The following is a 21,769-nucleotide window of genomic DNA, read 5'->3' as shown; positions in this document are numbered from 1 at the left end:
TTTTGGATTGAATAGTATTTACTGCAAGTTGTATAGATGATTTGGCACCTAACACAAAGGTCTTCTTCCAAAGAGAAAATCTGTGCTTTTTCTGCCTAGAATATTTTGTGGTTAGCTGTTTTCAACTGCAGAATGTACCATTTAATAAAACAAGAATGCACCTGAGGATTTTAGAACAGTTTCGTTCATTTAGATAAAAGTACTTTGAGAGGTAAATACAGTTTATAACATCAGCTTCTCCCCCATTTTGGATAAGAAAGAAAGTCTGAATATCCTATCGTTCACCCAGAGGCAGTGAGGAGGAGAAACGATGCCCAGAGGCACGCCTGCACCTCTTCCTTCCAAGTCTGCACTCCTGCACAGGGTGGGTCAGGGAAAGGGAAGACACCTTCCCCAAACAGGACCCAAAGGTACTCCTTTGTTGTACAGCTTTTTCTGAAGATCACTGGAGGTGGGAATAAAGACACAAGCATCTGCTATTTTACCCTTCTCACGTTATTCATCTCTAGGGCTTTATGCTCTCAATTGCTTGTTATCTTCCTTTTCTATGGTTATGGCCCTTTCTTACTTACTATTCATTTTCTTGTACTTAACTTAGTAAAACTCCAAGCTTACCTTTCTAGCCTAACCCTCAGTACGTAAACAGAAGTGTTTCATATTTAGGAATAAAATATTTCCTCCCTCAATGAAAGTAAAGTTTTCTACACTAGTTTGTCTGTAAGCACTCAAAAAGTTTTAATTTAAAACATAGAGCAAATAAAATGACCCCTTTGTTAATCATTTGAATTTACCCTGCTATTAAACTAGTGAATCAGAGGAGCAAGGTTTATTGAGAATGAAAAGGTATTAGCTTCATACCTCAAAAATATGATTCCTATTATATCAATAACAAAGAAAGACATAAAAAAATTGATAAAACCTGGGTGGTTATATAAAGAACTATATGCATGCAAAAATTTGGAGAAGATTGCTATAAAATGTGGACAGTAGGATAAATTATCAAGGAGGAGAAGCATAAAATAAATAAATTGAAGAGATAAAATCTGAAAAAGCAAACAAGAATAAAGAGCAACTTGCAGAAGTCATAAAAGGAAATAGAAAACTATTATTTTAAAGTGTCAGGGTAGAATGTGTTTTGCGGTTTTAAAAGTCAGGAAGTATGTAAATTTTGGTGGCAATTTTTGCAATGTCAGTGCCTCATAAAATTATTTTAACAGCTCCACAACTTGTATAAGCTATCTTATAATAAAAATACAAATTAATGAGAACTATAGACTATCACTTTCAGATCTATTGTATGGTGCCTACCTGTTAATTATTTTTTGGTTTACATTATATTAAAGGTCTTATTATTTCTGGTATACAAATATATCTACTTGACTGTATGACTACAGTTACACAGATGAAGAATGAAACCACAATTGGGCATTTTTTTTTTCAATTGCAATGTAATACTTTAGGTATCATTCAATTATTTCCAAAAAGTTACTTACAGCTTGTTCTAGAAACTAAACAGAGTGACGTGACTCTTCAGTGGTCCTAATTTACTAAAATGTTACGTAGCCATATAGGATTATTTCCAACATTCACATGTTAGAGACATCCTAATATATTAAAGGGACTTCCCTGGTGGCTCAGTGGTAAAGAATCTTCCTGCCTATGCAGGAGACCCAGGTTTGATCCCTGGGTTGGGAAGATCCCCTGGAGAAGGAAATGGCACCCAACTCCACCAGCATTCTTGCCTGGAGAATCCCATGGACAAAGGAGCCTGGCAGGCTACAGTACATGGGATCTTAAAGAGACACACTGCTGCTGCTGCTGCTGCTGCTGCTAAGTCGCTTCAGTCGTGTCCGACTCTGTGTGACCCCATAGACGCCAGCCCACCAGGGTCCCCCGTCCCTGGGATTCTCCAGGCAATAACACTGGAGTGGGTTGCCAGTTCCTTCTACAGTGCATGACTGAGCTACAAACACTTCACTTACCATATTAAAATTATCACAATCAGTTTGGCACCTTACACTTTCACAATATATAAGACAGCTTAGAAATATAAGATAGCTTTGTTTTATGAATTTAACTTGCAATGAAGGAAGTCAATATACAGGCATTTTTAAAAGAAAAGTTCTTGCACTGTTTTTTCCCTTTAATATTCAACACAAGTCTTTAAGACTTTCACATGGTTTGGCTTTAATTTTACATAGTGATATTTATTGCCTATTCAGTGTATCCTTAATCTTCAATACTGTGATGATATGTTATCAAGATATATTGAATTGGAACAGAAACATCAAAACTTTTCAGTAATTTGGCAAATTGACTGAATTGTTTTGGATCAGTTCTGTGAGCTCCTGCAGGATTGCAAGTTGCTATGTCAGGCAATCCATTTTTCATCCACAGAACTAAATTTCACATAGATCCACTTTTCCCTGAATTTTAATGTGTCAGTAATTCAAACTCAGTTTTGAATATTTTCTGACCTTAGCTGGTATCAAATGGATGAAACAATGAAGCTAAGCTGATTTTCATAAATCACACTTCTTTTGTGACTCCAAAGATGGTATAACTAACTCATCTTTTACCTTAATTGTTATCTATTGGTAGGTGGCAAATTTGATATAAGTGTGATGGAATGAACAAGAATTTAAATGATTAACACAGTTATAAGCCCCATCTGCTAAGTACCAAGAAAGAAAGAAATGATAAATGAATAACCGTTTTAAGAACTTGTAAGAATTTGATGAAAGTCAATACTAATCCACCCTATAAATAGGCATTTTATTAAAAGAAGGATTTGTTAATCACCCTATAAACAAGCATTTAAAAGGAAGATTTGTCTAATCACCCTATAAATAAGCATTTAAAAAGGAATAGATTCACTGTCAAATTATACTTTTGGAAGAAAATTGTCTTGATGGATGATTATGATTGAAGAACATTGAGAGGAATCGAGTAAAGTCAACATTTAAAGGAATCAAGTAAGGTGAAATCCAGTAAGGAATGGAAAAAGAAATCTCCTTAAGTGCTTTTTAGTTGTTTCAAATAGAGGAAGGGCATGATATCAAAAGAGAGGAAATATAAATCTGATGAGATAAGTTGCTATGATGGAACAGATATTCCAGCCTTCACTGAGAAATTATCTGTGAAAAGTGAAAATTTTGCACTAATATCCTTAACCTGTGGCATGGGAAGTAATAAGAAGTGAGGGAGACTGGAGAAGCAAGGAATTTGAGATGAAATGCTCACTGTATAGACAATAGACAAAGGTCTTCTATTTAATACAATAGTGCATTTTATTTATTTTACATCATCCAAACATTGATTTCCAGCTTTGCTTCTTAAATTACTGTTGATGCTTTAAATTAAGAACAGTGAAATTATAAAAGTCTTTTTCTTAATGATAATGTGTACTGAAAAGAAATGAAGTTGAAAAGCAAAATGTATTTCAGTGTGGTTAGCATTTATATGTATAACCTGCTGAAAAATAAACTGAAATTTCACTTGTAATTGCAATCCTTTCTACAAAGGAAGATGTGCCTTTTGAAAGATATAACATATCTATATGATGTGGTACTCATTTGAGAATTTAAATACCTGAGTTTCAGCCATTTTAAGGTTATTTAACTTTTCCAGTCTTTTATTTCCCTACTAGTAAACCAAGGGAGATAAAATTTTCACCTCTTGGAAACACTCTAAGGGTATAGACTTTTTTCCCTGACACAGTGTAACACAATATGCTCTGAGAAATAATTTGAAAAGTGTTCAAGCAGTTACTATTGATTATTATTTTTTTATTTATACTTCAAATGCATTTAAATTCTTTAATCAGCTGGAAATATGGTAGACTACTTTCATTCCCATTACAGATCTCAAATTCATTCCTTTTCCATTGTAGTTTTTCTTGTTTGCCAAGCCAATTGAATGTTCCCACTCTACTATTCAAAACCCAACACTGAAATACGCTCTTATGAAGGGTATGCTTCTTGCAAAACTTTTGAATGTATATGTAGGAACAGGACTCTGATTTATGGACAGTTCTTTAGCTTTACTTTAATTTTCCTTTTATTTTCACTGACAGTAAAATTTTCTGGAGAGTACAATCAAGATAGTGTATTCATAGAAATAACATTAATAGAAGCTTGGTCATAAACGAGAACAGTCATAACACCAATGTCCCTTACCAAGGCATTCCACACAGAGACATAACAGCACAATAAATAAAGAATTTGCCGTTTGTCACGCAACAACTAAAACAGAATTGCAGTAAAAAACTGTAATTTTATCAATGTTCCTATACTAAAAATAAAAGCAAAAATATGAGATCATGCTCTAGAGACAAAAGCTAAGAGTGAAGAGTTATAGAAAAAAAACATTGCAAAAAATAAAAATGTTCAAGTATTGTTAGAGAAGAGGGGAAGATTTGAATGGAAGAGTTTCAGGATTAATCAATTATATTTATTACTACCCTAGGAGGGACACCGACATAATTGTCTTTGTCCGTGAATACCTTATGCTGTTAAATTAAAATATACAGTTATCCATTTAAAGGACAAGATTCTATTTCCTTGGGACACCTCTCATATTACAAGGATGGAATAAAATTCATTGTTTACCTTGATTATAAGTAGATGATAATACTTTAGAAGTATTCTCAAGAACAGGCCAGTGTGACACCCTGCAATAGTAGGAGCCTGGGAGTTAAAAACGGATTCTACTCCTATTTCTTTAAATCATCGTCTGTGAAAGATACTTCCCAGTCCTGAAATAAAATTTCACTTCATGTTTCAATTTTACTGTGGGAACTGAACTATTAGAACTAGCAAGAGCAATAAAAACAATAATAACAATAATAAAATAAACAGTTTACTGATGCTTACTTTTTCCAAAAAAAGGTAATGAAAAAAGCTGGATCACTTAATGGAACTAAGAATTGAATAATGCTTTAGTGGGGTTATTCCTACAGGATAACAATTTCTTCCCCAACATAACTAATCTAAGCAGTGCGTTTATTCTTTGTGGTTGAATATTATATCAGATTTAAACAGTGGCTAGTTTCTACATGATTAGGAAAGACATGTTTGTCATGGGAGTAAAAAAATAAAATTTGTCTGTTAAATTACACATAAATATAAGGTACAAATGTATTTTTAAAATACAGATTAAAATAATCACACTTGCATTGTGTACATACGAAAATACAGTATTTAATATTCAATATACACAGACACATTTATGATAAATGCAACTATTGGGCAGTGCCAGTTCTTTGAGGGTTTTTGCTGTCTCCTATTTCCATAAACATGGAAACAAAAATGCTCTGCCAACATTCCCTAGCTCTGGCGGACATCCTGAAGCAGTTTGTTAATCTCAGCCACTAGCTCACTGGCATCCATGAGTTCATGTTTGCCGTCATTGAGGTGGTTAAGCACATTGTCAAAATCATCCTCTTCATAATTCTCAGGGATCTCCTCCATGGCCGGCAGCCATTTTGAAGAAGGCTGCACACTGGAGTGAGTTCCAAGTGGGGGCCCAGAGTTGTTGGTCGGGTTTTGAAAATGCGTACTGGCTGCCCAGGCCGCCACCCCCTGTGGGTAACCCACAGTCTTGGCTGGCAAAGGTCCCTTCCGGCGTTCCAGTGAGTTGGATCGGTCCATCTCAGTGCACTCAGAATAGGTGTCCAGAGAAGCGGGCAAGAGGCGCTGGAACACGCTGCTCATCTCCGAGAGCAAAGAGGAAGTGCTGGTGTCCCCAGAGTCCTCCTCACTTGGGGAGTCCTTCCCAAACGTGGAAAAACTCTTCTTCTTCTCACCAGAGTCTACAGGCTGCACGTCATCCTCAAGACTCTGATGCGGATGCTGCTGCTGGGGCTGCGCTGGGAATTCCTCCCCGGGGATGAACATGTTGCTCCTATAATCCGAGGAGGGTGAGGGCAGCGGCGGCATCCAGCACTGGTCGGAGTGTCCCAGGACCCTGCACTCTTCCGTGCACAGCCTCATAGCTGTACTCAAGGAAAACAACAAAAGCAACAAGGATTCAGTGTTACATGTCGTGTGACTCAAACATAATAGAAAATTTCGTAATTTTTTTTTCAAATACACAATTTTAAACCATCATCATGATACTAACCTATTACTTTACACATTAGATGGACTATAATTACGACTTGAATATGACTGCTGGTTTTATGGACCTAGTGTATGTGTATGAAAGTCTCTTAGTCGTGTCCAACCCTTTGTGACCCCATGGACTATATAGTCCATGGAATTCTCCAGGCCAGAATACTAGTGCGGGTAGCCTTTCCTTTCTCCAGGGGATCTTCCCAACCCAGGGATCGAACCCAGGTCTCCTGGTATATATACTTTTTCTTGTCCATCAAATAAGAAAGGAGGATTATGACTCATGTACTTCTCAGGAATATCATCTGCTCCTCATGCAATAATAAAATGGATGGATAACTTACAAATGAAAATGTCTGGAAGAGAGCTAAGGTGTGAGTGATGAAATATTTGCTGAACATAAACTCTATGAAAACCCAGAGGTATACGGTGAAATCCATAACTTTAGAATGCTACCAGATAAGCCTTGAGTAACACCTTTGAGTACCTTCTATAATGTAGTCTATCTGACCTACTTTACTTTTAGTGGAGGCACTTATAATAAAATAATAAGTAATTATACTTATCAATCTCTCATAAAAATATACTGGATTATTTATTGACTGTTACTTAAAACAGCAGTGCAAATTATCCTCAACTACCAGCCATCTGCAGTTACTCTGTTAAGAAGAAATCTTTTAGAGGTTTTAAATTCAAAAAGTTGGAAAAGTTATCAACAGATGAAGAATATGAAAAAAACACTGGTTAGTTCTTCCAGATGTTATGATGCCCCATTGGAATGTGAGTGGCTACACTCAGAATATAATCAGTGATATGAGAAAACCAGAAAAATGAAGAAGAAGGGAAAAATCTCTAAATTTGGCAAACATATTAACTACATAACCACCAAGAAATGTGAAGATGTAAAATACACTCCACAAACCATCCATCTCTTTCAGTGATCATTAGGTCCTTTCAATATCATGATTTCATTTTAGCTCAAATGACAGTATGCAGAAAATGCAAACTAATTATCTTATATTTGAATTAAAACTGGATTGATATCAGCCATCCTTATACATTCAGAGCTAATTCTGTAGATCTGGCTGCTTAAGAATGATTTCTCTTCCAAATTACTGCTACAAAGGATGACTCTTGAACAATGCCAAATCCCCTGTCAGGGGAAGCAAGTTGTTGAGTGTGCTTTTTGCTATATCCCCAGCACTAGGTAAAGTGTCTGAAGTGTTTGCATAGACTAGGCAGTCGCTACATATTTTCTAATTATCAGGGAAATGCGAATCAAAACACACAATGAGAAATCACCTCCAACCTACCAGAATGACTATAATAAAACACAAACACAAAAACCCAAAGGACAACAAGTGAGAGGAGTGTGGAGAATTGGAACCTTTGTACACTGATGTTGGGAATGTAAGTGGTGCAGGTACTTTGGAAAATAATATGGAAGTTTCTCAAAAAATTAAGAGAGAACCACTATATGATCCAGCAATCCCATCTTTCGGATTTACCCATGAGAATTGAAATTAAGATCTCAAAGAGATACAGCACTCCCCCTGTTTACAAAAGCACTGCTCACAATAACCAAGATGTGAAAACAAACTAAATGTCTATCAACTGTTGAATGGATAAAGAAAATGTAGTATATGCATACAGTGGAATATTATTCAGCCTTAAACATGAAGGAAACTCTCTAAAATGTGACGATATGGGTGAACCTTGAGGACATTAAGCTTTGTGAAATAAGCTAGTTAGAGGAAGACACATACTGCATGATTCCTTGTATTTGAGGCATCTAAAATGGTCCAACTCAGAGAATCCAGGAATGAAATGGTGGTTAACAAGCATTAGGCAGACTGCTGCTGTTGCTGCTGCTGCTGCTATGTCGCTTCAGTCGTGTCCGACTCTGTGTGACCCCATAGACTGCAGCCCACCAGGCTCCCACGTCCCTGGGATTCTCCAGGCAAGAACACTGGAGTGGGTTGCCATTTCCTTCTCCGATGCATGAAAGTGAAAAGTGAAAGTGAAGTCGCTCAGTCGTGCCCAACTCTTAGCGACCCCATGGACTGCAGCCCACAGGCTCCTCCATCCATGGGATTTTCCAGGCAAGAGTACTGGAGTGGGGTGCCATATGCCTTCTCCATTAGGCAAACTGGGAAATTGCTAATTAAAAAGCACAATTTTTCAGTTAAGCAAGATTAAGTTCAAGAGATATGCTGTACAACACTCTACCTACTGTTAACAATATCACACAGCTAAAGTTTTGTTAATAGAGTAGATCCCATATTGAGTGTTCTTATACAATAAAATTGGAGAAGGAAATGGCAACCCACTCCAGTATTCTTGCCTGGAGAATCCCAGGGACAGAGGAGCCTAGTGGGCTGCCATCTATGGGGTCACACAGAGTCAGACACAACTGAAGCGACTTAGCAGCAGCAGCATACAATAAAATAAAATTTTGGAAAAGACTTATGCACAAGAAAGTGAAGAGTAAATGTCGCCTTTCAGAAAAGGAGATGTAAAGGACTTTGTTCAAAGGTGTGGAAGTCACTGCTCTTCATCATGTGCATCTCGAAGATAATTCTGTTCTTATACCTCATCCATTCTGGGCCTCAATTCTTAATAGAGAAGGAGTCAGTTGAAGAACATAAATGAGAGTAAGAACTGTAAGAAAAAATGTCTGATTGTTAGGAAGGCTAGAAATTCAAAGTATGGAAAATGATGGATAGTGTGAATGCCAATCCCGTGGGAATCACAATGGGGTGAGAGAAAGAGCAATACTGAGAATCCTTGTGTCATTTTGCTGTGAAGAAAAGTGACATTTAAATCAGCAAGAATAAAAAAGATTTAGATGTGCTGACTTCAAGCATTATTACTATTGGGGGATATTTACCAACTGTTGTTGTTTATCATATATGGACAAAATCAAAAGGTGTTGAAAGTAACTGGAATACCTCCATAGCCATGAGGTTTTCTAAGCACTGAAATAACTATCAAATGGTAATTAATTTTTTCCTTAATTCCCTGGGTCTCTAAAAGTGGAAAGGAGATCTGTCTGTATTGTCTTACTCACATCCTTTTAGAAGGAAGAGTAACAGACCTAAAGACATCTCTTCAGTTGTTTTCTGGCCTTTAATTCTGTGGGACGGTCTTAATTGTTTGATCGAATCTGTTTTGTTTTATGTTTAATGATGGGGGAGAAAAGGAAAAATTACACAAGCTTCTAAGAATCCTGAGCATGATCAGCTTTCTAGAGAACAGAATGTAATGAAAATCACAATCAATACCATCTGAGTAATTAAAACAACAGTTTGTATAAAAAGTAAATTTGGTCATAGGAATTTTTAGGCAGAGAATGCTATCTTATAACTTCACAATAAACAAACTGGGCTTTAGTTATAAAATAATAAATTAACATAAACTTTTAAAACTCAAAAATATGAAAAATTAATGAATAAAGATTAATGGGGATAAGGAAAGCTAAAATAATAGAGATGGAGGAACAGTGTGGCACAGAAGGGGCATTTCTTAATTTCATTGATATGCAACCTTTACCCCAAGACTCAACTGTGCGAAATCATTCTCAGTGTGCATACAGCTTAGTGTCACAGGTGTTCTACATCATTTCCAACGAATCAGGACTTGTTGGCTAGTGGTGCAAGGGGCTAATCTTCCTTTGTTCCTGGAAAGCTCCTGTCCAGTGATTAAACTTTCTCTGAAGAGGGAAAGTCATGGGGAAACAGAAAACTCTATTTTCCCACAGCAAGATGGTGAGTTTTGTCTCTGTACTAGACCTTATAGGCAGGACAGGAAAGAGGCATTGAGTATAAGAAGATAAATATATGCCTAACTCCTATCAAGCCATTAGTCATTGAGTTATCAATCTATTAAGAGCCTGACATATGTAAAATGGTGTGATAGCTCCCCTCTCTCAAATGGTTTCCAGTACTAGAATAATCAAGTGTGACAAATGAGGTCATAGATGTCTAAGGTGTCAAATTATATGATGCTGAGACAATATGTAAAAAAAAAAAATGTAGGATGTCACTTACATGTGGAATCTAAAAGCTATAACTGGTGAATATAACAAAAAAGAAACAGGCTCACAGATATAGAGAATGAACTAATGGTTACCAGTGGAGAGAGGGAAGAGGGGAGGGGCAAGATAGGGATAAGGGATTAAGAGGTACAAACTATTAGGTATAAAATAAATAACCTACAAGGATATATACAGCGCAGGGAACATAGCCAATATTCTATAATAACTATAAGTGAAATATAACTTTTAAAAATTGTGAATCACTGTATTATATACCTATAACATATAATATTGTATAGCAACCATACTTCAATAAAAAAAAAAAGAGTATAGGTGGATGCTGAAGCAGTTAAAGAGAAACTTGAAACAAATTTTGAGAGATGAATAGAATTGAGATAGGCAAAGTAAAGAGAAGCTCGTTTTTCAGGTAGAAAGGTGAACATGACCAAAGGATTGCTGTGTTATGTAGAAATAACCCTGCCTATTGCAAAAGATTTAAAAAAAATAAATTTAATAAGCTAGGATTGGATTTCACTGGCCTTGAAATGTCAAGACAAACAGCTAATTAGGTGTTGCCAGGCAACAAAAGTCAATAACTATTTTTGAACTAAAAATTATAAAACGTTCTGAAAAAGTTGTTCAAGCTATATGAAAGAAAGGTTTGACAAAGGAAGAAGCTATTGGAGAGTGAATACCACTTCATGTGCTGATACAGAAAAGCAACCAGAAGTAGGGTACCAGCCATGAGAATGGAGAGGACAAGGAATTAAAGAGGAATGTTTGAATTAAGTAATCATAGATGTTACAATGATAAAAAAAAAAATGAAATGAGCTCAGTTAAGGAGTATCGCAAGGACAGCCTGGTGTAGCTAACACTTTGGGAAAAGGGAGATTTTGCAAGCATTTGTATAGAGTTGTAATTCAAAGTTGAATGAGTAAGGAAGAAAGTATGCTGACAAACACGAGCCAACAGACAAAAATGCGTGCTGACTTTACTGTTCAGAATGCAGGGTCCTCCTGTGGGAATTAATAGAATGAATTAATAGAATGAATGACCAGAAATGACCCTGTTGGCAGGCAAAGCAACATAACATAATCTATATTTGATCACAGTCTAATGCAGAAAAAACAGTTGGAATAAGACACTGAAATTCTAAAAATATCCATGCTTTAAAAAAATTGTACTGATTTCTGTTAATGGCATTCAGATGTGGACTTAACATTTTTTTCTACTTGGAATATTTCCTGGGAATATAAAGTTTACAAAGCAAAACTTTTACACACTAATGTGTTGAAAGAAACTGCAAGTGTGAAGAATAAACCAGAATATGGGTAATGTATCATCAGAATGATGGTGATAATTAAGTATAGATATTTGATTATGCACATTTCTATACTAGTCAAGCATACAAAAAGCTTAAGATATTTTATGGATCATTAGTGATTTCCTGGTGCTCTGTGCCTCTAAAATAGTTTCTACAGTACCCCACATAGAGACAAGAAGCTAATAAGGCAGAAGCATATGTATTATAATACAATCTATTATAATATAGTTACATGGCCTAGCAAAAGATCTCTCCCACCACACACCTAGATTAAGTATAATTTTGTGGAATTCCTTTTTAAAGACTTGTCTACATATTAACTGGTGTTATTAATGTTAATATAAAAATGAGCCTCTAACTTTCAGAAGAAATGTGACTTACAAGGAGTCTAAAGTCACTCACTAAATAAGGCTCTAGTATCTAGAGTTTATCAATATCCACCTATTGTTTCCCCAATTATTCTTTATTCTTTAACATTTATTTTAATTACTCTAATTCAAGCATTAGATAACTCTCCTGCTATGAACATAGGTGGCAGTGGTAACTATAGGCTAGAATGAAAGAGGAGTCCTGACCTTTTTTAAAAAAATTAGACCATGATTAGCTATTGAATTAGAGAATTTCAGAGTTAAAAAAGGATTTTAGGTATCACTTGGGCCCGGTAAGGTTATCTAAGCAGGGGCAGTTGTTCTTTTAACTATAGTGATAAATGAATTGTGTCAATGAGTCAACCTTCTACAACTGAAAAAATAACAGGAAATATTGATATTATACCCATGATATGTTTCCATTTTATGAAATAATTTAAGTTGGGAAATTATATTATTGAAAATTAAGGATCAATATTCAAAATTTGAGTTCCATCAGTATTATAGAATCATAGAAATTCAGCCAACTTTTTCATTTCATGGGTAAGAATAACAAAACTGTTTCTCTATGAGCAAATTATCTGAGGCCATATATATTCCACTAGTTTTTTCAAGAATTTCTCTTTAAATTGGTTTAGAGAATTTATGAATTTAACAAAAACAAACAACCCCCCCCATGAGTGACTGTGTAAGTATCAGCTTTCAATGTACATTGATTGTAGCCCTTAATGCCACTAGAAGTCCTTCCCATACATCATCCTGTCAGAAATGCAGTATCTATTACAGTAATAGCATAATTAAATAAGCAGCATTTCATTGGTTCTCAGACAGGTAGTAAGACTTTAGAAAGGCAAAACAAATATGTCACTCAAAGTATTAAAAAAAAACACTTACTTTATATTATTCTTGATAGACATGTGTTTATGAGTAGAGGCATGGGTTCAAATCTCACCTCTAAAATATACAAATTGCTTGATTTTGTATACTTTTTTTTTAACCTTTATAAGCTTCTGTTTTCAAATCTTAAAAAAAAACAAAAAACACTACTGTTATTACCACCACCACTAAATGCTATGCCAGAGTGCTGGGTGAGGCAGTGCAGATACAGAACTCATGAGCCCAGAGGAAGCACTGGCGCATCACTGGTGACTGTGACTGCCTGGATTAATAGTAATACTCCTGCAGCTCCTGCCACCATTACGACTACAGTTTACAAGAGCTAGCATTTCTGTTCACTGATTTCCACTGAGTTTCGGTGGCTCTCTGAAGCTCTCTCAGGTCTATTTCCTAAACTATCTTATTTATCTGTATTTAGGAAACAGTTGTTCATGCACTCACACAGGTAATACAGTTTTGTTCTCCCTTTCTTTCATTTATCATTTCATTTATTCATTTATCAAGTGGCAGTTATTTGATCAACATTCAGTGGAATTTAGAAATATAAGTAGCCATAGGAATAGGTTCTGAAGGGTTGATGTAATATTATAGTCTTTAGTAACAGGGTTGCTACAGTGAGGCAGTCAGTATTTACTCAGCTGGATCTGAGAGTTTCTACTGCAGGATTAGAGAGGAGGGACTCTAAGGAAAACGTGGCTCACAACTTAATAGGGTCTCCTCCATCTAGCTGTGTGCTTATAAATTCCCCTCCTGGACTCCTGCCCCCTCTTCATTACAGTGGAGACATGAAATGAAAGGTGGCAAAAAATATTCCATGCTTGCCACCTACAAAGATGCATTCTTTTGCCTATTTTTAGTGATTGAAGTATACCATTCCCTAGTGTATTTTCATCTCTGATTATGTGAGTTGGTTCCCATCACAGGAAATGTGTCCTCCAAATTATAGTCCTGCTTACCACTAGGCACCAAAACAGGCTGTCTGAATAAAAAACAACCACCCAGTAATTTGACAGAATTGCTCAAGAGTGCCCTATGGCAGTAGTGGATAGGGGAAAAAGAGGAGGGAAGTGGTGTGGTTTTCTATCCTCCTCTGCCCACTCCTTCCTTCTTGTCCTCTTAAGCTTTCCTGTTTATTCCCTTTCTCTACCAACTGATTACTATGAATTTTAATTAAGCAGTATAAAATTGTTTCAATTTATGTTCATTACTGATAGTGTGCATATAGCTACTTTAGTACAAAGAAAAAATAAAAGCATGGGAGAAACCACTCACTCCACTGGTGCAGTAGACCTGAAAAATAAAGATTTATCTATTTGTCACTGTGGTGACACTCTTACCTGCTGGAATTCTTCCATCTGTAAGAAACAGATCACTGAATCCTTCACCCAGCAGCCTGTCTATTGGAGAATCTCGCCCCAGATCATAATCACTGTCTCCTGCTTCACTGTCACCACGGCCACTGTCTTTCAAGCTAAATTTGTCCATGTCTTGAAGGGCATATCTAGAAAGAGAAGTCAGGGAAAGTAGAGATTTTACTCTTCAGCATTAGGTTATTGGAGATATAATAGGTAACAGGAGGGTCATTCATACCTATAGCTCCTGGAATATTTGTTTCCTCTAAAACTTGGCCTTGGCTGATATTGTCCCTGGTGAAGCATTGAAAGAAGCTGGGAGACCTGCTAGAAACCAAACAGACTGTATTGATTCCTGGAAACAAATCCCCCAGTGCTCAAAAGCTTTAAGCAAGCAATTACAGTTACTACTCACTATTTCATCCTAATTAATTGAACATATTATCTTCATTTTAAAGACCTATACATGCTAGACTCTGATAGACCATGCAACCAGCCACCAAACAGAACTGAAGTAAGTCCCAGAGAGATTTAGATGTTATCATACAGCTGACATTTTCTTTTTGAAAGAGGATTCCTTTATTTAAAAAATGACTGATTACCTCTATTTTATTGTTCAGGTTAAAGTGATCAGTTATAAAAATACATGGGAAATGCTCCAGAAATACATGGGAAATGCTGTAAAATGCTGTAAAATACATGTAGTCAAAATAATGTCAGAAAAATTTCAAAAGTTGAACAAATACACATGCACTGGGATGGGATTCTGGAAGCCTCCATTTTAAAATTTTTCTTAGAGACCATAACTATGAGAATTAGAGCAAGCCCCTTTGTTTCTGGCTTGAAGTATCATAGTCTGAGGATAAGGGGACTCTAATTAGATAGTCCTTTGCTAGCTTGACATTTACTTTTCAACATTACACATAGTACATGCAAGCATATTCTTTATGAAAAACTCAAGACCAGCATGCTGAGGTGTGTATATTTGCTTTATCCACATAATGTAACGTGCATCCTATTTAATTTCCATTTTGTTAGTACTGTTACTTAGTAATGGAAACATTTAAGAACTAAGGCATAGACAACTTCTGACCACTAACAACTGAGTGTGTCAGTGAATAGGTACAGGGTGTGATCTTACCTCAACAGCAGGGGTGGCATGGGTGAGTTCTAATGAGAAATTCTCTGGCACGTGGTTTGATGAGATGGTCACCAAACTGTTGAGGGACTGGTGACTGTTGTGACTCTGCCGGCTGCCCATTTGCCCTCTTTCTAAGGTAGGAGATGAAGACGGAGATGACCTGTGATGAGATCTGATGGGCAGGGTGCCATTAACGGTAGGCACCAATGTGATGTCCCCTTTGTGGATCTGCCTGGAGGGTCTTTTGGGGTGATGCTGGTATGTCGATTCTGCTACCCTACAGTTGTAGGATCTAGTGTCTTTTTTTTCTCGGTTACACCTAGTTGCAAACAGCACCATAATAACCAACAATACTGCACAAATTGCTCCTAAGGAAATGATTATAATCATGGAGACATCCAAGGGTGCTTGGCTTACTGAGGTCATTGCTGTACTTGTCACCGACTCTGCATATTCAAAGATCACACACTTCAGAAGGACTTTGGTATGCAGCTGAGGATTGCCTTTGTCCTGGATGACAACTGAGAGCTCCCATTCTGTGTAGGGAACAGATTCCATGCTTACGTTGGTATGGATGTCACATGATCGTGGATCAATTACAAAGATATTCTCCTCGTTACCTGCTACTATGGAGCAGCTGAGTTCTGCATTCACGCCAGAGTCTCTGTCAATTGCCCTAATTCTTGTGACATGAAAGCCGCTTTCAGCCCCTTTGGGAATGGAGATTTCTGCTGTGTTATTGCGCAGTGCAGGCCCTATAACAACAGGGACATTGTCATTTTCATCAATGATGGTGAGCACCACTGTGGTATTGCTTACAAGTTGCTTTGGACTTCCACCATCTCTTGCTTCGACCACAAAAGTGATCTGACTCACCTCCTCATGGTCAAAGATTCTGAGGGCGTAGATGGCTCCATTAGATGGGTCAATGGTGACATATGTAGTAATGGAACTTCCCAGGATAAAACTCTCCAAAATGGTATATGTCACTTGCCCATTTTCTCCAAGATCAGGATCTGTGGCTGTAACGGTGGTGATATATGCCCCGGGTGAGTTATTCTCTGAGATTGCAAATTCATATCGACTTCTCTGGAAGTGGGGTGGATTGTCATTTATATCATTGATTTGAACAGTAAAATGTTTTACTGTAGAGAGACTGGGTGTCCCCTTGTCCTCAGCGATTACAGTCAAACTGTATTCAGATCTCTTTTCTCTATCCAGCGTGGCATTCGTCAAGATTAAATAATTGTTTTCATAAGTCTTCTGAAGTTTAAAGTGACCATGTCCATGAAGCTTACAAACTATTTCTCCATTCAGCCCAGAATCCTTGTCCTGAACCCTGACCAAGGCAACAAATGTATCAATAGGATCCCCTTCAAAAATATAAGAAATTTCTTCTTTTCCAGGGGACATGAGGTTTATGCTAATTTCAGGTTTATTGTCATTAACATCCACAACCTTAATTATAATTTTGCAATGTGCTGGGATTGAATTTGGACCCAAATCTTGAGCCTGAACATCAATCTCATAGGATTTGGTGATTTCATAATCCACCTGCTTGAAAAGAGTCAAATGTCCTCTTTCTGAATCAATCTTAAAAGTCTCTATAATTTTGGGAGACACATGACTGCTGAAGGAATAGACAATTTTCCCATTAGCGCCCTCATCTGGATCAGTGGCATTCAGATCAAGGAGCAGAGTGCCAACGGGGGAGTTTTCTAAGAGTTGTATTATATAAGACTGCTGCTCAAAAGCAGGGCTGTTGTCATTAGAGTCTGAAATGCTGATTTTTAGTATGGATGAGCCAGACCTCTGAGGCACCCCCATGTCGGAGGCGGTGAGCTGAAGCTCATAGCTTGACTTCAGTTCCCGATCCAGCTCTCTGACCACTATGAGTTCTGCATACTTCGCTCCATCAGTCCTGGTTCGAACCTCGATATTAAAAAAATCATTGGCAGAGAGAGAGTACGTGTGGAGGGAATTTTCCCCAACATCTGGATCAAATGCACTGTCCAGAGGGATACGGGTCCCCACTGCCGCGCTTTCTGAAATCTCAATAGGTATGAGAGATCTTGAAAACTGGGGCGAATTGTCATTAATATCCAGCACTTCAACTTCAATATGGAAAAGCTGCAGATGCTCAGTGGGCAGAGTGATCACATCAAACTCTATGGAACAGTTCAAGTTTTTCTGGCATAGTTGTTCGCGGTCTATTTTTGCTCCTATGCTGATTTCCCCGTTATCCTCGTTGACCACGAGTAGAGGAGTATTTCCCCGTTGCATGGCTCGGAAGCGAACAGTAGAAGGATTAGGTAGCTTAACTAACACATCAGCCACATCCTCTGATAGTCTTGCAATTACCGATCCAACCCTCTGCTCCTCATAAATCCTGTATTTCAAATTCTTGCCCAGCACATCCAAGTTGAAAGACACCACCAAGAGTGCAAAAACAAACGTAAAGTGCATTTTAGCATTCATTTGGTACATCGGTCAGTTTATGAGATTCCGCTCACAGATCAAATTAAAACAGCAAACCAATCCCCTCAACTTCCTTTGGCAACTTAAAGCTAATCTACATTTGGTACCGGAAACTTGAAAGCGTCTCTTAATAACACAGCACAGCAATTAACAGCTCTCAAACTTTTGCTTTATACACACCGTGTCACGCCTTCCAGATATTACCGGCATGGAGTCCAGTCCTTGCATTTGTTTGGCCGTTCGTCCTCTTGGCAGGCAAAGAGAGTGTCACCTCCGCGTTTTCCCCCTTGTGTAGTCGGAATCCATCTATTGCAGGGTGCCGCCGGAGTCCGCAATGGATCTTTCCCGAGCGATTCTCTCTCCCTTTCTCTGCTCGGCTGCAGACTAAACGCCCGTGATTGCTGACTCCAGTCTAAAATCTGTACAACTTCACTTCAACTCAGACAAAGCTCTCTTGCCCGGCGTGTGTTGAATCGCTTCCAGCCAATCAGCGTCCTTCCAAATCAAAAGCTGATGGAGTCCCCAAAGCGAGGGCTGGGCAGACTGGAGAGGGTGGGAGAAGGAGAGAGACAGGGAGGGGTGGGGGGCGGGCGGGGGCTGGGGGTGCGGGAGAGAGCGAGCCTGGGAGAGCAAGGCCGGTGGGGGCTGGGGGAGCAGGATACGAGAGGCTCCGTGACTGCTCCTGCCTTCCTCCACCCCTCTCCCTTCCTCCTCTGCATCTACTGCATTCACTTTCTCTGAGCGTGCCACGACAAAGGAGAGACAAATTACAGAAGAAAAACTTTAAATCAACTTCTGGTCGCCTTTATTTATTTGGTATTTTAAATTGGCCTGGTTTTCTTAATTGCCCTTTCTTCTTCCGCAAACATGTAATCATCTTGCTTTTCATAGTCCTTAAGTACTGGTTTAACTTAAAATACCTCTAAGTGCATTTTGTTGGTGGAGGAATTTAATAAAATTTGAAAACTTGCTTCCAATTATGCTTGTTTGCCCGCCTCCTTCCCCTCCCCCTCTGTAAATACTTGGGTCTTTCTCCTTTTGTGAGCACAGGCAGATTTTCTTGTGCTCTGTTTTAAAGAACAGAACTAGTAAAGAGGTTTCATTTTCTGTTTTTCTTTCATCTTTATTCTTTGAAGATAAGAAAAAGGCTATTTTCCACTCTTGATTTCTCTTAATTAGCAAGATTTAAAGGAACACCTTAAGATTTGAAACTAATTAACAATATAGTTCTACCTTCTAACACTTCTTGCCTGGAGTTTGGTCAAAATTGGCTATGATATTTCTTTGCCCTGTACTTCAAAAAATCCTATTTACCTTTGGTAAAAGACATTTCATGGTTTAGCATGTCAATTTCTACGGAAAAGGTACTAGACTATCTATACATGGTGAATCTTCGCAATGAATACTGGGGGGACATGGACTCAGAAATTTACAAGTCAAATTTTTATAATATATGTATTATTTATGAAAACACTTTTAGGATTTGTATTTTAAAAACCCAAAGCTTGTTTACATTGAAAAATAAAATGCCTGAGCTGAAAATTGCATTTTGTGTGCATCAAAATGCTAAGGAAATATCATGGGAGGTTTGTGCTCTATCCAGGTCACAGAAACTGATATGGTATTCTTATTTGAAAATATGATTATTTATGATGTTCTTTCTGCTCTGCAATTCCTTTTAAGTTTATCATCATGGCTCTATTCTTAATGCTTTTTTTCATACCTCTTGCATTATTCCTCAGCTGTCTTCATCCACTTGCATATTTGCTGTTTCACATAATCTCACTGTCACTTTTTTCCCATTTATTTTCTCCCACTCTCTCTTTTGCCCCCCAGAAACATATAAAAAAAGTAATTTTCTGATTTTTCCACTTTACTTACTCTCAGCAGAGCTCAGCTAAAGTAAGTAAGAAGATTCTTTCCAAAAAAGAAAGCAGAGGAGTCTCAGCGTGAATTCTCCTTCTTTTTAGGCATTCAAAAGCATTTTATAAGCCATTGTCTTTTTCTCCCCCCTCCAGAAACCAGTGCTGTGTGGCAAATTGTGCAGAATAGAAATGTCTATAATGAATGTATTTAGTACTGGGTCATGCTGATGAACATTCTGCCCCCATGAATAATACTGTTTTACAAGTTTGTAGCCCTTTCAAATTGCTGATCCCAAACCCTATAGCAAAACTAGGAAAACTACCACAAGCAACTGGGACTTTAGAAACCCATAGCCATCTGTCCTAGATCTCTAACAATCTGAGCCAATAATTATATCAATTCAGGCTTTAGTGAACCCCTTTGCCGACACCAAAAGAGCAAAGAAAGGAATTAGTGACTATTCAAAGTTGGGGTGAAAATTCAAAGGTAATCTATTAGTTCTAGGAGAGTTTTCTTTTTGGATTTGGTAAGTCTACCTCCCAATATCCCAAGAGCAATGGTTTTGATTATCTTAATGTAAAAGACATTTTTCCTATGCTTAAAAAGTAAAAATATCTTAAAAATCTTTCACTTATTTCTGACAGTGAGCTTGAACAGAATTAACTGTTGTGAAAAAGAGCTTCAGAAGTAACTGAAATATTTGAAATCGATTAGAAATTAATATAAACTGATAAGAAATGTGTTTGCATGAGTAAATCATTAAAGAACGTTGAATCCTTTCATGCAGGAGGGCTTTTTTCTCTTATTGTGTCATCCTTACCAAATACTGCTTCATTTTCAGCTGATCAGTCTCTCCCTGAGGAATTATATATATACCTACATGATGGTATTTTGCTTTTGATTTCTCCTTAGTGTATATTACCCTGCTTTTTCAAACTCGTTTTCAAAAAGTACAAAATAGAAACTAAATCTTTCCTTCGAACTTTTGATTAGTTCCAGCAATTCAAAATGTCCTTATTTGGTAGCCCTGAATAGAAAATCCTAAAAAAAAATCCGTCCCTCATATCCCTTGCTGTTTAGTAAAGGGTTTGTGTCAGGGGAGGAAAACTGATAAACTTCTGTTTGTTGTCTAATGATGATTGGATTTAACTTTCTTCTTCTTGAATTTTACAAAGTCATGAAAAAGTGATAGACCCTGAAACAACTTCTTAGATATCCTAGTGGTGAAGCAGTGATAGAATGTTCCTTAGTGTCCAAACTCGTGTGACATGGAGGCCTTTGTTGACAAGAAAGAGGAGGGCTTCTTCTCTTGAGGACTGTGGCATTCTAAGTGCTGATAGCCACTCCAATTCCTGGAGGAGAATCTCAGCTACTTCCATCCTGTTGTGCATATTTTATTCACAAATATCCTTTTACCTCATCAGCCTAAGTTGGCTGAAAATTGCTAAACCTAGAGAAAAGATACCAGCTGGCATAGGGTATATATCCAGTCACTTTTACCATGTAATTTCTTGTGATAACTTTTGGCTCTTCTGTCCATGGGATTCTCCAGGCAAGAATACTGGAGTGGGTAGCCATTTCCTCCTCTAGATCTTCCTGACCCAGGGATCAAACCAGGGTCTCCTGCATTGCAGGAAGATTCTTTACTGTCTGAGCCACCAGGGAAGCCCAGCGAAAACAAAGCTTTATAATTCTAAATCTTTACTGGTTTCTTTCCTACTGAAGGTGCTTCCCTGGTGGCTCAGTGGGTAAAGAGTCGGCCTGGAGTGCGGGAGAGCTGTTTTCAACCCCTAGCTTGGGAAGATCCCAAGAGAAGGAAATGGCAAACCACTCTAGTATTCTTGTCTGGAGAATTCCATGGACAGAGGAGTCTGGTGGGCTACAGTCCATGGGGTCACAAAGAGCCAGACACGACTGAGTGACTAACACTTTCACTTTTCTTTTTTCCTACTGAAGAAGAGAGGAAGGGTAAGACTCAATTGTAAAGCTCATATACATCTCCATTACATCAATAGATATCCATTACATTGATAGTGACTTTTTTGGTCCTGGAATACAAAATTATAGTCACTAAAATTATATCTTACAAGTAGATGTCAATTTTGTTTAAATTTTTTAGTTATTAATTTGCATTACTATGGGATCTCACAATCTTTTTGCAAATTGGCATACCATGATAACCTTTCATACCAT

The 21,769-nt window shown here is 37.6% G+C and overlaps 1 protein-coding gene across 2 annotated transcripts; it reads right to left on the bottom strand.

Annotated features, from left to right (window-relative positions):
• Window positions 1-3,767: 3,767 nt before the first annotated feature.
• PCDH18 (protocadherin 18) lies at window positions 3,768-18,263 on the bottom strand. Of its 2 annotated transcripts, none has more exons than XM_061384180.1 (4): window positions 15,233-18,263; window positions 14,330-14,418; window positions 14,077-14,240; window positions 3,768-5,995 (listed from the first exon to the last, which is right to left on the bottom strand). In XM_061384180.1, the coding sequence occupies exons 1-4, from the start codon at window positions 17,717-17,719 to the stop codon at window positions 5,328-5,330; spliced, it is 3,408 nt and encodes a 1,135-aa protein (XP_061240164.1). In that variant the 5' UTR covers window positions 17,720-18,263; the 3' UTR covers window positions 3,768-5,327. The 2 variants fall into 2 exon arrangements, with proteins under 2 accessions (XP_061240164.1, XP_061240165.1); XM_061384181.1 differs by having other exon boundaries at window positions 14,330-14,415; window positions 15,233-18,262.
• Between the last annotated feature and the right edge of the window lie 3,506 nt (window positions 18,264-21,769).

Source organism: Bos javanicus, chromosome 17 (assembly GCF_032452875.1).
Source record: "Bos javanicus breed banteng chromosome 17, ARS-OSU_banteng_1.0, whole genome shotgun sequence".
NCBI lineage: Eukaryota > Metazoa > Chordata > Mammalia > Artiodactyla > Bovidae > Bos > Bos javanicus.
The sequence above is the reverse complement of the archived record's forward strand: the minus strand, read 5'-3'. Positions and strand labels throughout refer to the sequence as shown.

Coding starts and splice junctions, on each gene's coding strand:
- PCDH18 (XM_061384180.1), bottom strand. CDS start 17,719: ATGTACCAAATGAATGCTAAAATGCACTTTACGTTTGTTTTTGCACTC. Junction 14,241..14,329: donor AAATATTCCAGGAGCTATAG/GTATGAATGACC, acceptor TTCTCTTTCTAG/ATATGCCCTTCAAGACATGG. Junction 5,996..14,076: donor AGATGGAAGAATTCCAGCAG/GTAAGAGTGTCA, acceptor CCTTGAGTACAG/CTATGAGGCTGTGCACGGAA.